This window comes from Triturus cristatus, chromosome 4_1, assembly GCF_964204655.1.
Source record: "Triturus cristatus chromosome 4_1, aTriCri1.1, whole genome shotgun sequence".
Classification (NCBI taxonomy): Eukaryota; Metazoa; Chordata; class Amphibia; order Caudata; family Salamandridae; genus Triturus; species Triturus cristatus.
In genome coordinates this window covers 1121088243-1121106903 of record NC_140585.1, presented here as the reverse complement: position 1 = coordinate 1121106903, position 18661 = coordinate 1121088243, and the positions used below count along the sequence as shown (strand labels likewise).

The 18661-nt window shown below is 45.1% G+C and overlaps 1 protein-coding gene across 1 annotated transcript in view; it reads right to left on the bottom strand.

Annotated features, from left to right (window-relative positions):
- Nucleotides 1-18424, bottom strand: part of CPED1 (cadherin like and PC-esterase domain containing 1) — a 269952-nt gene extending 251528 nt beyond the window's left edge. The window contains 1 exon segment of the mRNA XM_085654157.1: nt 18065-18424. Within this exon segment, the coding sequence (XP_085510283.1) occupies nt 18065-18295 (231 nt within the window). The 5' untranslated portion in view covers nt 18296-18424.
- Nucleotides 18425-18661: the final 237 nt, after the last annotated feature.

Sequence of the window (18661 nt, the reverse complement as noted above, 5' to 3'; positions counted from 1 at the left end):
ACACACTCCTCTGTGCAAACTCATCACCCCAAAGCTCTATGGCCAGCAACGCTGGACATAACTCCAGAAATGCAAACTGTGTCTCCAATCTTCCGGCCAACTGTCGGCACAGCAACGCACCCCCCCCCCCCCCCCCCCCAGTACAATCCAGCTTTTTTTTCCGCTGAAGGACCAGGAAATATCCTGACATCCCATCGAGACTGTCTGGGGAGATCCACGTCATCACACCACTGTCCTCGTCAAGGAACCTCAACCAAATGTCCATGTCCTGCCTCATTCCTTCAGTTACCCGCACCCTGTGGTGTGATTTAGTTGCTCCTTCCATGGACAGGGCTATGCGCCTCCAGAAAGCCTGCCTTGGCACCACCACCCTGCATGTGAAGTTATGATGTCGCAAAATCTGCTGTGGTTTCCAAGGTTCAGATTTCTGTCTGGACAACACTTCCCACAACAAACTCTTCATGGTCATCAATTTGCCAGCTGGCAACTGGTACACCACTGCACTGGAATCTAGTTCTACCCTAGGAAGGTCAGAGTTGTGGCCGAGCCCTCCATTTTCTCCACCACAAGGGGCACACCAAGGGCATCTGCTATCTATTGCATAATTGCCATAAACTGTGAGCACTCCCTATGACAGTCTGCTCTGACCACAAACATAAAGTGATCTATGTAGTCAATAACTAGCTCAGAGCCTGCAGTTGTTCTTATCACCCATTCTAGAAGTGTACTAAAGTATTTAAAAGCCTTACAGGCCCCACAGCAGCCTATGGGCAGAACCTTATCTATGGAGTAATGCTCTCCAAACTGAACCCCAATAGGGAGATGTCTTCTGGGTTGACTGGCAGTAGGTGGAATGACGACTGTATGTCGGTCATTACCATCTCGCCTCCCTTGTCACAGCACCTAACCAGTGCGACAGCCTTATCCAACTCTGCATATGACACCGAGCACTCGTCCTTTGCAGTGTAACAGTTGACAGACCATCCACCCAGCCATGACAGGTGGTGAATGAGCAGGAACTCCCCAGCTATCTTCTATGAGACTATCCATAGAGGTGACACCGTCAGATTCTCCATAGAGAAGACTTATAAAGGGCCCACCACGTTAGCCGCGTTAACATCTTTCATCCATTTCACCTGCACTACCTCCTCTTTCCCTTTGGTAGATTTTAGGTTTTCTGCTCAGTGCTGTTCATGTGGCCTGTGATATTGTATGTGGAAACCTTCCAAGAAACCAAGCTCCAGTCCCTCCGCAGCTTCCCTGTTTGGGTACATTTTGAGCCATGGGCCATCTTCTCCATCCTTGTCAGAATATTTGCCCTTTCCCACAATTCCTTTCAGAACCCCTCTTCCTCTTCCAACCTGTCCATGTGGCAATTGTAGCGTACAGCGGTGCTCAAGCGGGTATTTTCCCCCATCATTCGGACCAGTCTTTCCTAAACCTGCGCATGGGCCTGTAACAGGAGCCCTTGTTGTAACCCAACGAGTTCCTCCCCTGACTGGTTTTGTTTGTGCCTCGTTCGAACGGGGGTATGTGGCAGGTGTAACCCACTGGCCATGTGGACTGTGGATATCAGTTTTGTTGGTGTCATTTACTGGTGCCATAACTTATTGTCTATTGCTCTCCAAGATTTTATTGGGTCCAAACCTCTACTGGCCTTGAATTACTCATCATATCTCATTCATGCTAGGTCTCCAAAACGTATGTGTGCCATCCTAATGGTGTCCAAGTATTTGAACAAGGCCATGCTGTGGTCACGGTATGTCTCACACATGATGCGGACATATACTATGAATGCCGCAGTCCATGAGTCAACTTCAATGGGTAACTTGGGACTTTTCGCCAATTCTCTATGTTCCCCTTTGGAACCCTCCATGCTACAGATCTGCCTAGGAAAGAGTTTGAATGTATCAACATATTAACTGGCCAATATCTTCTCTTTTGTTCTGCTTAGCCATTGGCTCCCCAATGGCGCCAGTATCCCCATCCATGGCAATTTAACTGGTGTCTCCTTCTGTTTGTCTTTGTTCCCACTGTTGCCTCCTCCCATTTGGTTCACTTCAGTCGTGCTTGGTTTCACTGTGTTTACTGAGCCACTTATCCATTTTGGTGCTCTAGCACCATTCCCAGTGCCTTCCTCAGTCTCTTCCTTCACCTTTTGCAAATATCCCTGCCCCACCTGGGTCACCATGTCTTGGGTCATGCACTCCTTTTCCATCCTCCTGCTCTTGGCGTCCACATTCTTCCCAACTCTGCCACCAATTTTCTTGTAACCTATCCATCACTTTCCTGAATCGTTCTCCCTGTCTCCTTCTCCTCCTGGACCTTTTGGACTCTTCATCCCTTCCAAAGCAGACCTCCATACGCCATGATCCTCACCCCCGACATTCCAGCTTCTACCCACCTCAACATTTTTTCCTTTGTGCTTTCTTTCTCCTATCATCCTAGGTATACCTGTCGTTTTGCCTTTCCAAGCTCTGATATGTGGCATCTGGAGCTGTATTCATTGACTCGCCTCCTTTGTCTTTCTGTTTTCCACAAGGTCTCCCTTCACTTGCGGCTCTCCCCCTTTTCGGATCTGCTGATTACCAATGTAAACCTCCTTCTGCATCCCTCTGTGGGTGTTCATTGTGTCTGGACTTTACCCCCTTCCTCCAGAACTCCCCTGAGGGTATGTCCACCAATTCCTCCAGAGTCTCTCGCTATGCACCCTCCTTCGACTGCCTTACAAGGGCAACTGCAGCCTTCCTACCTCTTTGCCCCGAATAATGCATCTCTGCAGTTGCCCTCACTATGCTGATCACTAGCTCATCCTGCCTATTTCTGGGCCCGGTACCATACCATTCTTCTCCAACTCTTTGGTGCCCTGGCGTGCTGCTCCGAGGATTGGGGGTGCTCCTTCACCTCCAAGCCCTTCCACCCTCTCTTGGACTATACCAGTCCTCTTCTCCTCCAGCCGTTCTTTCCAGGTGGGTATGCTAGATACCCAGTTGGCACGCTCTCTCCTCAATGTTCCCACTCAGCCCGAATGACTCTCACCTGCCATGGCTACCCATATGGTTGCTCCGCTGCAGTCTTTCTTCCTCCCACCTCTGCTGTTTATTACCAGGACCACGCCTGGGAATGACTCTGTGGCATCTTTCTGCACCTCAGCTCTAGGGTGGATGGGATATCCATAAAACTTGTGACAGAGTACCCATCCACCAAACTCTAAATCCAGCCTTAAATTCTTACATTATTGGGGTACTGTGTTTATTACCCCTTTTCTATAGTATCACTGTTGCTGGTGTCAATCTCTAGAAGCGAGGGCTCAGGTGAGCCATTGCCTAATGCGGGATTATTGCACAATAAACGTTATGATCTTCTGAAGATTGCGTCTGATTGCAATCGAGTCAATCTGCAAATTGTCCACACTATATCGGTTTGACTATACTATGTGTCACAGTGGTGTGTAACAACTGGTACACCACTGTCTGCGAGAGATGACTGGTGTCATCAGCAATGCTAGCTACTTTTTTGTTTGTTTGGTGGCCCAGGTTGTGAGATGGGGCAGGTGTTTGAGTCATTGTCGTGAGAAACAAAATAATACTAGTAAATGCTAACATAACACATTTCAAACAAGCGGACAGAATAGCTCATTATTTTCTAATATCAGAGTTTTCTATATATGTAGCATATTTAATCCAAAGTCCTTAACGAAGAACATTTGTGCATGCGAGTTTAAGTCCCCAATCCGAGTCGAAACTCATTTCATTGACTTCAGTCCGTGAAATAAAATACTGAGTTGACCAGGCTCGGATTTGAAGCCGTGATCTGTCTGTCACACACAGGTGTAAGCAGAATTTGTAAACCCACCAAGTTCATTAAAAGGTTTACGCCAGATTTGAACACTAAGGGGCAGATTTACAAGCCCCTTGCGACACTTTTGCATCACTTTTGCCATGTTAAAAGTGACGCAAAAAATGCGTCACTTTTCCCATGTTTAAAGTGACGCAAAAGTTGCGCAAGGGGCTTGTAAATCTGCCCCTAAGATCTGATAATAAGGCATATGAAGAACAGACATTTGCACAGCCAACAGGTTTGAAGTTTGCGCTAGATGCTGCCATACGAACGACAAAAGTATTGCACTACGAAACAATTCATAAAAAAGATTGCTTTGTGTATACTCTGCACAACGAGATAAAGAATTAAATGTGTGATGACAAAGTGTACTTTTCAGATGCCCTCAATGAATTTCAGTGGAGGCAGCAGGATGCTCCCAAAGAGCCAATACAAAGACATTGAAACTAAATAAAATACTCCAGTGGCGTGATGCAAGATGTGACTGACAATGTTTCAAGCCAGTTGTTGAAGGTTCCAGAGCCAAAGAAGGCAATATCAGACCTAAACCAAAACTGTATTTGAGCTGTGTACACCTGCTCCTACTTAGGTGAATGTACACAATGCTGGCTAGATGGAAGCATCGAACATTAGGCTCATGTCACTCAAAGCTGATTGGGCTGGTGATGTCTTTGAATACCTAAAACTAACATCCTTCATCAGGCTTTTGTGTAATACAAGAAAAAATTTACTTTCTCAAAGTTTTAAGGAAAAGGGGTGGGTTTGAGCCTTGATGGTCATTTAAAGCCGCTGCTTGCTGAGGAAGCGAGGGGACAGACCTGGCGTGGAGGGCTGGATTGTGCAGCTGAGGTACACAAACGGGCATAGGAACCATGGATGACAGAAGGGATATCCCGCCCACAAAAGCAGGATTTGGGGTGACGCAAAGCACAGTATGCTCCACCCACCACATTTTTTTATTGGAAACTGATTTTACATAGTGACAGACCATATTCCGTAGCCATGCCAGAGATCATGACAGTCTCCTTGGAAGAGCTGTAACCTGAGGTACCAACCCTGTGGGTCCAAATGACTTCCTTGGTTTGTTAATTATTTCATTGTGGTCAGTGAGCTGTTCAGCTTCCTCCATTCTGTTTGTCATGTTAGCCCAGCCAACAGAGTAGGAGAAGGCAGGAGATGCTATTTATTGTTATTGTTACTACCCATTCAACTGATTCGAGAAAAAACACTATTTTAGTTGAGACTTTACACCTCACTGACTACTATAAAATAGTCAGCAAAAACTAAGAGGTCTTAAAACCCCTGCAAAGTCTGCTCCTTAGGTTACAGCTCTTCAAGGAGACGCTTGCTAAAAGCAGCACGATTTCAGGCAGGCATGCTCTGTCACTATGTTTGATTTTCAGTGTCTGCTGAAACGACCAACCAGAAAAGCACACCTTTAAATTTCATGATTGCGCACATGTAAATAAATAGTGTCCATATTTTTTAAAGTGCGATAGGTGTAATTATTGAACTCGGGCCCACATTTACAAAGATTTTGCATCGGGGTTCTGACACTTTTTCAATGCTGCTCCAACATAAAATCGTTTTTGGTATTTAAAGAGCACGCAAATATTGATTTTCTTCTTTCCCTGGTAATACTTACAAAGAAGTGGCGCAACGCAGCATAGCAAGCAAAGTTGCAGTGCTGCGTTGCATTGCATGTTCTCTGTTCCCGACGGTACTGTGCTTTCCCTTATATGACGCTAGATATGAATGCATAGCGTCCCTCTTATTCCCTCGTCTCACTGCTGCTTCTGTCTCGTTCCACTCTCCGCTAGCGCCAAGATGCTCCTTGGAGTTAACGCAGCGCACTATAAATAAACTCATTCATTCATTCATTCATTGCCCTTAGAGAGCAGAACTGAACCACATCTTCAAAGAAATTGTGCATTTCTGTTCCCTCACGGACTGGCACTATTTGGGCTACTTAGTGTTAACTTGGGCACCCTTGGGCTATGGTGCGAGGGTGTCTGTGTTGTGGTCAGGATCGTTTTTGTGAAGAAAGGGGTAACTTCCTGCACAAAAACCATACCTTGAGGCTATTTCTTCTTTGCACATGCTGCAGAGTGCAGCACATGTTCAAAGTGGAAATATTGATGAACGGTAAAGATATTTCTCATCATTACGCCAGCCTCAGGCAGGCACACCATTTTGGCGCAAACACGTCTGTCTCACTTTGTAAATATGAGTTTGTGTCAAAAACCATTGGTAGAACCAAGGGAATGCCCATGCACCACCCATTGAACGCCAACGTGATGCAAAGTAACGCAAGGCACCACAATGCTCTGCAGTGGTGTAGCAAGGTCAGGGAGTACCCGGTGTAGAAACTTTCTTGTCACCCCCGGCTTGACAAAATGGCAAAAATTTGTGTTTAAAAGACATATATTTGCCATTTTGTCACCCCCCTCAGGGATTCCTTGTCACCTCCGGCTTGACAAAATAGCAAAAATATGTGTTTAAAAGACATATTTTTGCCATTTTGTCACCCCCCTCAGTGATGACACCTGGGGCGGCCCGCACCCACCGCACCCCCCTTTCTGCGCCACTGATGCTCTGCTTTGTGCTACTTTTTCTTACAAAGCAACGCAAATCGACATATGCATGGCTTTGTAAAAACCAAAAAAGATTTTGCATTGGGTCTTGTCAAACAACTGACACCACCACGACACAAAATCTTTGTAAACATGGGCCTAAACGAATAACATTAATTGCATAACTAAGCACAAAAGAATGACGTTTGGCGTTAAAAGGAAGAGAGAAGGATGTAACCTCACAGTCTCTGAACTGTACAATATGCTGTCCTTAACTCATAGCCCGGCTTCCACACTTGGCCAAACTGTGTGATCCATAGCCCATTGTTGTACTGGATTACTTTCAATAATTGTCACTAAACGCAACGATATAACCGTATGTTCTTGAAACACTGTCAAATGTTGATTTTATATATATATATATATATATATTACCTACTGGCGGTCGCCAGTAGGTAGTTATAGTTAGGACCCTGTTTCCATAGGAAATCCGCAACATTCTATTTGGAATAACTTTGGCGCCGGTTGACGAATCCTCGCGAAATTTTCAAAATAGGTGGGGCGCTACGCTCCGCTCCTACCCTGAAAGTCTCTGGGTGATTCGTCAAGCAGGGGCCGAGAAAAAAGGGGGGTCCCAAAACGCGTTTTTCCCATGCATTTTTCCATAGGACCTTTAGACACAGCTACAGCCCGAACGGCTGAACAGAATTACTTGAAATTTGGCAGAGAGGTAGCCATAAGGTCAAGGAAGTGCCTTTTGCAGGTCTGGTGTAAATCTGTTCAGTATTTCCTGAGAAAATAGCATTTAAAAGCATATATATATGTGGGCGGAGCCTAACCACACATCTCATCCTGAGATCTGATTGGCTGTCAGCACTTCATCCAAGAAGTGTTGGCAGCCATCTTGGGACCAATATACATGATAGCACCTCATTAAAAAGCATTGCAGTTAATAGAAGGTTTTAAGACTTTAGTTACATTATAAATCATTTGTTGATGGTACCATACTCATTTTAGGAATTGTGGTATGTTCTAAGGTGATTTCACCATGTGAAAAAGACTTCTGCTGGGATATCATGATTGAGAGAAAAATATTTTCTCATGCTTTTACCACAGAGGTTTGGAAGGTGATCTATAGGCTAAACTGAGAGCTTATTTTCTGTAAATTCACATTATCTTTCTCAGTCATGTGAGAATGAAGTCTGACATTCTCAGTAAAACATGTACATCCAACAAGGGCAGAGACTGTCAGTTGATTCCTTTGTGTTCTACTGCAGCTTCCCAGAGTGTTCCAAAGAACTACTAGAGCGCTAACAGTCCTACTTATGATAAACGTATGGCACACCTGAAGCCATCTTGCTTGGATTAAAGTGGTAACTCTTAAAACATTTAATTTAAAAAGGAACAAAATGAGGGGGTTCATTTTTCCATAAAAAGTATGATTAGTGCTGCAGAAAGAAAAATTAGGGCACATTTTGAGTGACTTCTCAAATCCTCTTCTATTTCATTAAAAAATTCTGACATGCAGACTGAAACATGCACTTTCAATACCAGCAGCAGTTTTCCCTGGTGAGCAGTAGCTTTACTACAGTGATCTAATGAGCAAAAAGAGTGCTAACATTCTGAATTTATGGCAAATGTGTGACACATATGAATGCCTTCTTGATGGAATCAAAGTAAAAAACTGAAAGTATTTCCTACTGAGGAGACTGCAGTAAATGAGGAAATTAGGAAACTTCATAACAAATAAGTCTCCCAAGATGGCCACCAGAGACAAAAGAGCCCAAATGTAGCCCAAATATCACCCAGATGTAGCCCAAGTATAGCCCAATGACAGAATGTCCCAGAATGTTCTTAAAAACAACTAGAGCGCTTACTGTCTTCATTATGACAAAAGTATGGCACACCTGAAGCCATCTTGATTGGAATAAACTGGTAACACTTAAAACATTTAATTTAAAAAGGAACACAATGAGGAGGTTCATTTTGCCATAGAAATTATGATTAATGCTGAAGAAAGAAAATGAGGGCACATTTTGAGTGACTTCTCAAATCCTCTTCTATTTCATTAAAAAATTCTGACATGCAGACTGAAACATGCACTTTTAATACCAGGAGCAGACTTCCATGGTGCAGTAGTTTTACTACAGTGATCTAATGAGCAACTAGAGTGCTAACATTCAGAATTTATGGCAAATGTGTGACATATCTGAATACCTTCATGATGGAATCAAAGTAAAAAACTGAAAGCATTTCCTACTGAGGAGACTGCAGTACATGAGGAAATTAGGAAACTTCATAACAAATAAATCTCCCAAGATGGCCACCGGAGACAAAAGAGCCCAAATGTAGCCCAAAATTACCCAGATGTAGCCCAAATATAGCCCAATGACAGAAGTGTGCAAAACACTTATTATTTTGTGTTTTTGCAGTGTTATATAGTGCAGACTTGTCAGGTATTGGAGTGCTTTACATGAGCATTGGTTACATCACACAAGAACAAATTCATTTTGGTTGTAGACATGGGGAGACTAAGTGATTTGACCAGAATCACAGAATGTCGAGCTGAAGCAGAAACTTCAACCTGGTTCCCCAGTTGCAAAGTCTGCAGTTCTGGAAGTAACACCACATCCTCTCCCCTAAGTGCAACATTTAATCAAGTGGTCAACTGGATAAAAAAACATAAAGATAACAAATAATTTAAAAGTGCTTTGTCGCTATTTGAAAACTCAGAAAATATGTCCTTATTTTAGTCTTTTAGAGCACTAACCATAATTTTGATGCCAATAAGACCCTCTCATATATGTAATTTCTAAAGGAAATGCTCTAGGTATTACAGTTTTGATTACATCAAGATGATGTCAGGCGTTCCACACTTTTGTAATAAATATAGAATGTTAGCAATCTAGTTGTTCATTAGGATACTGTTGAGAGGCAGAGGCCAGGGGCACGGACTCTGAAAATTGAAGGCAGGTAGGAGGGTGCAAAGGCAACAATTTAACCACACTGAGCAGGCAGGAAGGGCCGTGGAAGCACAACAGACTATGGAGGGCAGTGGAAAGGGGGGCAGGGGCAACAAACCAACAATACAGGACTTGCAAGAGAGGCTGTTGAAGGGAAGATCTATTACGGGTCAAGGAAGCTAGGGGCGGTCCCCAGATCCCCGGGAGCCACCACAGAACTGAGCAGGAGAGTGAGTCAGGGACAAAAGGGGCACCTTAATTTGAGCCGGGGTGCCTAGGAACGCTTGCTCCAAAAATGAAGAAAACAGACATATGAGACATGGAATTGGAGGCAGAATACAATGGCAGTTTAATGAGAAGATGCAACTTCAAAGAAACCGCAGAATAGAGACATAAAGTACAAAATACAGAATCCAGATAATCATACAGCTGTCATAATATTCTCTGTATCTCAATTAATGTACTGACAGAGAGAGAGAGAAAACACATCTATAAATGCATCATGAGAAACAAGTTACACCAAGGAAAATGTTACCTAGGAACACTCACGTTTACTCTTAGAGCAAGCATTCCTGCAATTACAATACAAAATCTTTTAAATGCAAAAGTAAAGAGAACAATGGTTAAACATAACATGACATTTCATATAGGTAAAATAGAATAAGATACTTCAAGCAAAGCAGAGCAAGACATTTTAAGCAAAGGAAGACAAGAGCTCCCAGCTCTTGGGGAAAACCTGCACTGCCTGTTAACCTGCATACAGACGGCGAGGTAGTCCGTCGATATCTGTGGGTGCTCCCTTTTTATATCATTTTGTGGGCTCCTTTGCACGCTACATCTACCTACGTATGCTACCCAAAAGCTTCGTCTGCAGATTTTACCAGACATTTCGTCATTTACCCACTTAATGCTGACAATGGACTGGGTGAAAAGGTCAGTCTCTCAGGCCAATCGCTTATCGTAAGTTCCATAGAGCAAGCAGAAAATAATGGGTATTGTACGGGAATTCAATATATTCATGTATAAAATCTCCTCAGTTCTCCTAACTTGACGCTCTGCGGTTGCCACTTCCTTAAAAGCGGGAAACCTGCCCAGGAAGCAAGTACCAGTCCAGGATGCAGCCTACTGTATGTCGACAGCTTCAGGGGGATGTTGAACTTTGATACCGAGCACGGAGCACTCGGGTAGGGTGGGGGCTACTAGTTTGGATCAGAAGGCCTCGCAGACCTGCCTTCAGACTGCTATACACTAAAATTGCAGAGCTATGGTCAATTTAACAAAGAGGCCTACATATTGAACAGAAGGGCCTACACAGGGGTTTTATGCTGGCTGAGTGGTAAGGATGTCTCAGGATAATTATATAGCAACACAGGACCCGCTGGTCAATTTAATACGGCCTACAAATGCAGCTGGCAGGGCAAGGACAAGGGTCTCATACTTCAGGTGTGGACAGAACGGGCCAGGGGCCCCCTGTGATACAAAATCTACCCTCCTTCAAGGCTGTGGCAATGTAATAGACCATTGTGGGCAGAAGGAAGAGGCAATGGTAGTACAACCATACATGCCAACAGACCCGATTCAGCCAGGAAACGTCCAATGTTTTTAAGATCAAATGGGCTTTATTTGATCTGTCTCCTGTCTACAATATCCTCTTTTTCAATGTAACTCAAAGGGGAAAATCAATACCCCAGTTTTTTTTCAAAATCTCCCTCTTACCAAGTTCAAAATGTTCGCAAGTATGGTACATTGGATCATGGAAGGAAATGGGATAGGGACATGGACTTGGATAACAGAGGACAGGAGGGACATGGAGAGGTGCACCAAACTGACCCTGCAGGGCAGGCATCAGGGTTTGCAGCAGCACAATACACCACACAGGGCATGCAGGACGGGAGTGCAGCACAACAATCCATAGAAAGCAAGAGGGAGGGGACAGGACCATGCACATGGACAACAGAGAACAGAGGGGCAAGAGGCAATGGTAGCTAGCTGACCATAATGGACAGACAGGAGAGAAAGCTGCAGCATAACAGACCATAAAGGGCAGGAGGGACGGATCAGGGGCATTACAATGGAACAGACAAGCCAGGAGGGAGGGAGTAGGGCTGGGGGCAAGGGGGCAGGGCAGGAGCAGCAAGATAGCCATGGAGGTCAGGCAGGATGGGCACTAGAAGCAAGACACACCATGAAGAGCAACAGTGAGACTGTGATGGCATACACACAGACCATGGAGGGAAGGTGGGAGGGGGTCAGGGGCAGCTAACTGACCACACAGGGAAGGTGGGAGGGGCCATGGCAGCACAGAAGACCATGCATGGCAAGTGGGAGGGTTAGTGGCAGCACAATGGCTATGATGGGCAAGAAGGAGGGTGGAGGGGCATGCACAAAGGACGATGGAGGATAGAAGGGAGGGTCAGGACCTGTGCACAGACAAGAAAGTTCAGGGGAAGGGACCTCACAACAGACCACACGGGGCAGGCAGGAGGAGCAGTTGCAGCACAACAGACCAGGGAGGGCAGAAGGGTGTGGCAGTACAATGGACCATGTAGGACAGGAGGAAGAGGATAGGGACATGGCATGTGGACAGGCAGGGTGAAGGTGACAGGGACAGGTTACAGTCATCTGACAATGCTAGGCAGGTGGGAGGGGAGTGGCAGCTCAACAGAACACTCAGAGTAGATAGGAGTGGCAGGTCCATGGGACATGGTGGGCAAAAAGGATGGAGCAGGGGCATGCACAAAGACATCGGAGGGCAGGGGGAAGGAGAATAGGGGCAGCAAGCTAAGCACAGAGTTTAAGCAGGAGGTCAATGATGGGGCATAGAATTGGGCAATGGAGGGCAGGAGGAGTGGACTGGTACATCATACTAAATTGAGGGCAGTGGCAGCACATCAGACCATGCATGGCAGGAGGGAGGAGGCTAGTCCATGGATTCACACAACAGAGGATAGGGAGGAAGGGGATGGAGCAGCAAGCTAACTGTTCAGAGAAGGCGGGTATTAGGAACTTTATTGTTTTTAAAACATTGTGTCTGTGCGAACTACTTAAAATATGAACAAGTATGCAGCATAATCTCACTTTTATTCAGGAAGAAGAGGACGTTTGTGACTGTGACTCCGGGCTCACTTGGCAGAAACACCCCCTGACCCTCCACCCCCTATCGCAAAATGTAATGCCCGTGAAAAGGGTAGGTGAACACAGTGTTATATAGAACATAGTCCTGAGAGCACGATTGAAAATGAAAACTAGATATAGTGTATGGTATAAACTATGCACCAAAAAGTGTGATATAAGATGAACCGGGCGTGAAATATAATATGCAATACATTGTGCGCAATGACAGATTCATTGGAGAGCGCGAGATAGCACAGGCACTAGCGCGTGCTATGCGATATGCGCCTTGGAGTGTAATATGCACAGGGCAGTGTTGTGTAACCTAACTAGTCTCTAAAGTTGTAATATAAAATATGTGCTGGGGAGTGTAACGTTGCATATGCACTGTGACAAAGATATGGATCCCAGATTGTAATATGTATGGCATAGCACTGTGCGTTATAACATAGGCATCGAGAAAGGCACGTTAGATGGGGCAATATAACCCGTGCGAAGACAAGTGTGGCATGACATATTCACGGGGTGGTGTTACAGTGCACATGGGCTAGAGAGTGTCATAGCATATGCACTAGCTAGTGGAATACAACACAGAGGTGTGTGGCACTCGGCAGGCAATGGTGGGTGTAACACAGCATTGGGCTCTGCCAGGAGCACGCTGTGACTCTCAAGTGATGTTCGTCCCCTTTCCAGAGAGTAAAATAAAAAGTATTACACATCCGGCAGTGGATGTGTGTTTTATTAACCGTGAGGGGGGTTTCTTGCATAGTTTTGGTCGAATTTTTGTTGAATCCCCTTTGAATGGCTTGGTGTGCATGTGTATTAAATGTGCCCGTCAATAGCTACCCATGTTTGTATAAATAAACGACAAGGGTGTCTACCAGGATTAGGCACGGTAGGGCATCAGACATGTCAGAGCTTCACTAGTGGTGTAAATACATTCCAAGTGGATTCATTGCATGCATAGTCGCCTTTTAATGAATATCACGCAAATCGTCATGGTGATAGGTACGTACGGTTTGTCCAGCATGTCCTAGGTGTGTCTATAAATATATATTTTTTAAAAATAATAAAAAACAGTGGCCGGCCCTGGGGATTGGGGTCAAAAAAATATAATTAGGAGACTGGCCCTGGGGGATGGGGTCATCAGGGCCAATAAATTAGAATAAGAAGGGGAACCAAACAGCCCCCCTTCCTAAAAACTAAAATAAATAAAAGACTGGCATCGTGCCGGAGGCCATGCCCCCTCCGTGCAGCACTCTGCAAACGCGCCCCCAACAGGCATCTCCAGTATGCGCCAGGGAGCTGCGCTGCAGCCAGGTGTTCTGAGGCCAAGCCCCTTTTTACACCTCTCTGCAACGCAGCTCTGTGGCGCTTACTGGAGGTACCTAGTGGTCTAGTTTGACCCTAGGGACCCTTAGGATTCAGGGGGACTTAATCTCTCAACTTAGAACAGCCACAGGGCGCGTTTACACAGTGGTGAAGGGAGGGGACGGGGCCTGAGGTGACGTGTGCAAACACGCACTATGGCACGCTTTAAATTGGGGATATAATTTCCCTTCAATACTGAGGGCCCCTGGGGGCTAACTAGCCCACCAAGTGCTTCCAGTAAGCGCCACTGAGCTGCATTGCAGAGAGGTGGTCCAGGCCGTGCCACTTTTTACACCTCTCTGCAATGCAGCTCTGTGGCACTTACTGGAGGTACCTAGTGGGCTAGTTGGACCCTAGGGACCCTCAGGATTCAAATGAACTTAATCTCCCAACTAAAAATGGACACAGGGCGTGTTTACACAGTGGTGAAGGGAGGGGACGGGGCCTGAGTTAACGTGTGCAAAAACGCCCTGTGGCCTGTTTTAAGAGGTAGTTTTAATCCCCATGCCCTATTATACACTAGGGGCTTACAGAGGAGGTCATGCTAATCACAGGGGGACCCCAACGCATAATGTTCCCTAGTGTATGTAGGTGTTTTCACTGTATTCTAAGTGTCTTTTAACATAGCACTGGCTCTAGGACTGGTTAGTCAGACTCAGTTACCACCAGTATCCGTCTGAAAAAGTTGAGGGTACAGGATGATTTTGCAACAAGGCTTCTTTCTGCTCTTCTTTTTGTTCTTTCTGCACGTTATCCTTCTTCCTGCACTTATCTTCGTATTTGAGGACTTCTGTTGCTTCTTTCTGCACTTCTTTTGTTTCTTTCTGTGCATTTTTTCTTCTTTCTTCACATGTCCTATCTCTGTAGGCATAGTTAGAAATTAGCATTTAAAAAACCTTTGAAATTCACAGAAAAAACCATAGGTTTCAGGCACGTTATAGTTAGGAATTAGCATTTAAAAAACCTCAGAAATTCACTGAAAAAACCATAGGTTTCAGGGGTGTTATAGTTAGCTGGACTTTTCACTTGTACAAAACCATTGAAATTCCCCCGTTATAGTTAGTTCAGCTAACTATAACTCGCGCGCCCGCAATGCACTGCTGATGACGTCACATATTACATCACTCATGACATGGTCAGTGACATCACTCATGACATCACTGATGACATCTCAAATGACATCACTGATGACATCACTGATGACATCATCCTTGTGATAGAGTGGCAGACCTCCTCTCACCCTAATATAACCTTTGATACACACATTCAAAAATAGAGACTAAAATTTTCAAAACAATGGACATACCAATACCAGTTACAACAACCTCTTCAGTAATTCTAAGATCCACATACACATCCACTCATTCACCAACAGTCCTATACAGTCACTCATACATGTACTCACTCATCATATGTACTCATACACCTATACATCCTGTTACACAATGCCACTCATCCATAGAGTTACTCACACACATAGTCACTCATGCTAATAAAGAATCAAACATACATTTACTTGCATATACAGTTATACACACACCACCATACTTACTTCTACGGAAACTTACACATACTTAGTCTTTTAAACAATCACTTATAGAAACACATACTTATTCATACAGGAACTCTTTCAATCTCTCACTCTCACATATACTCACATATATACACCAATAGTCACATATACTAGTTTAAAACATATGTAGTTACTCATAAAGACACTATTGAGACAGTCATTCACTCACTAACACACCCATACACACACTCATCCACCCATACAGTCCTGCACACATGCTGTGTTCAACACATACAAACAGTGAGTCACTCATTCATGCACCTATGCACTACGTAATACCCCCCACCGAACCATGCAGACACTCAGACTGATACTCAAAAAACCAACTAATAACCTATATAGACACCCATGTAGCTACTCACCAACCCATGCAGCCACTTATACACAAAGTGAGAGACTGATACAGATATTTACATATTTAAACATTACTCACTAAGCCATGTATTCACTATGATACACTTAATCAGTCAGTTACACAATCAATTTTTCAAAAACAAATCATCCATTTAGACACTTATATACCCATTTATTCTTCCATCGACCTTGAGATATACATATATAAAACATATTTAATTTTCAGAAAAACACACATTCACTGGATGATGTCATCAGTGATGTCATCAGTGATGTCATTTGAGATGTCATCAGTGATGTCATGAGTGATGTCACTGACCATGTCATGAGTGATGTAATATGTGACGTCATCAGCAGTGCATTGCGGGCGCGCGAGTTATAGTTAGCTGAACTAACTATAACGGGGGAATTTCAATGGTTTTTTACGAGTAAAATGTCCAGCTAACTATAACGTGTGTGAAACTTTTGGTTTTTTCATTGAATTTCTAAGGTTTTTTTAAATGCTAATTCCTAACTATAACGTGCCTGAAACCTATGGTTTTTTCTGTGAATTTTATATATATATATATATCATTTTAAAGTCTGATATAATTTTGTGACGTCTGTTGCCTGATTTATATCTTTTGATGGTTTGCATGTGATTTGTTTCTTGAAGCCGAACCAGACACCTGGCTTTGCTACCCCCATGTCTGTCATTGTCTCCCGCGTACCCTGGTGTCCCCTAAGTCTTTGGGGCACAGGGATCTCACAATATGCCGCCTGGCTCCGCTGGCCTCGAGGTAAGGTTGTGACTCCCGGAGCCGGGAAGTGAATTCAGATTTAGAAAGAAGTTGTTTAACTCGATTATTTCGCCCCAGGTTCTATGATCAATGAATAGATTAATGGGTGCATTTTTTAAAAGCTGTGCGCTTAGCTTTGGAAGGCGCTGTCACGTGGCCACGTGTTGGTGCAGTTGTGACTCGTTCCTTTCGAACGCGTCACGATGAGTTGATGCGTGCGGACTGCCGGTGAAGCGCTGCCAGTAAACAAGGACATGTTTGTAACCTTTCGTCCTCAGTCGTCTAGTATATCAGACGTGGCCGCTGCACCTGTGCTTTCTGCTTAGGCAGCTGAGAATGTAAAGAGATTTAAACATCCGCTCAGCGCTCTGAAGCAGCATCCTTGCGGTGTTGGCGCTATGGGGCAGGCCACAAATAAACAAAGTTTACCACCCATGCGTTTGAACGCGAGTGGGTTTGTTACTGGCAATTTACACGACGTCACAACATTTTTTTACTTTTAGTCTACAGCGCTGCAACAAGAAAGATTAACGTTGAGAAACTAATATAATGTTTAGACATTCACAATTGTATTTATAAATAAAAATCATGTTTGTGAAATAAAGTTGGGTTGGGTGTTTCGGTGACATGCTGTCAGAGACCGATTTTCTTTTGTCATGCTCAGAGCTCTGCTGGGGGGTTGGGGGGTCATGCACATCCTGGTGTCTGTCCAGTCGCTGGCATCAGCTCCAGGGAGAGGCATTCTGGGAAAGCGAGCATAATTTCTTATCAAAGGGCAGTCATCATGTCACATGCCTAACTGTCTTCAGAGGCGGCACTCGACGCGAGGGAGATGCCGTTAGTCGAAGACGCAGCTATGGCAAGTAACCCTGCCGCGTGCAGGGAGTGTCTTGTGAGCTGAGCACTTTGAGAAAACTCGGCGTCGCCGTTGCCCAAAGCTACTTGACAGCGAGTCCAGGGCAGAATCGTCGCCTACGGACTTGAGCGCTGTGCAAGTTGTGATGCAGGCCAGTGTATCTGGGCAGTAAACACGTCACTTGATTGATTGTCTTCAGAGTTGGACGCTCTGAGAGTCAGTTGAAGGGCAGTGGTTTGGGACAGTAATGATGTCATGCGTCTGAATGGCTTGAGTGCGACTCTCCAAGAGTTGATGTGCAGGGCAGTGCTTCTGTGCAGTAATCTGTCATTGGTCCAAATGTCTTTAAAATTAAACATTGAGAGCTGAGGTGCAGGGCAGTAGAAATGGGCAGTAATCATGTCACCATCTGACTACCTTGACCGTGACGCTCTGAGGATCAAGGTTCAAGGCAATGGTTTTGGGCTGTAATCTGTCATACATCTCAGAGTTGGGAGTTCTGAGAGCTGAGGTGCAGGGCAGTAGGAATCGGCATGAACCACGTCACAAGCATGCCTGCTAAACTCCCAGATCCACAGGGCCCTGGCCACACCTGCTCGCGCCAATACTCACGTCTATTAGACGCCCGGGCTCTGTACTCTTACCTGCTGGATTGCTTGCCGCTGGTCCCAGGATAGGCTGCAAGGAGCGGTGGAGGGCGCCCCTTCCTCGTGGTCCTGTGAGATGCTGGGAGCGGGGGGCAGGATCCATGGCTTAGTCCCATTCGTCATCAGAGTATAGAAGAGACAGGCAGCCACCCCAAGAGCCAGGAAGAGAGGCCGCCAGCACAAGCGTCGACGGCGTTGACGGCACCCCCAAACCTGCTGCCAGAACATGTCACAGACTTTTCCACATCGATATAAACCAGCCTGTCCTGCTCACTGTCCTCAAAGCGGTACTCTGTCCGTTTCTCAGAGTCAGACCCGTGGGGCCTGCCTGCGAAGTCCTTGGTCCCAAAATCCATCATTCCTTGAAAAAACCCCATCCATTGATGGTTGACGTGTACGGGACATGTGCAAAACGGAAGTCTCGTCCCCCCTGTGCTGACCTGTCCCGTCAGAACTTTTCGAACGCGGAGGCAGCACTCCGGCCTTCCTTCAGCAGCGCAGCATCCTGACTTGATTTAGTTACAGCACGAGAACGCGACAAGCTAAATAAAGGAAATCAAAATACCAGTCTGGAGCCTGTCCAGGCTTACTGGC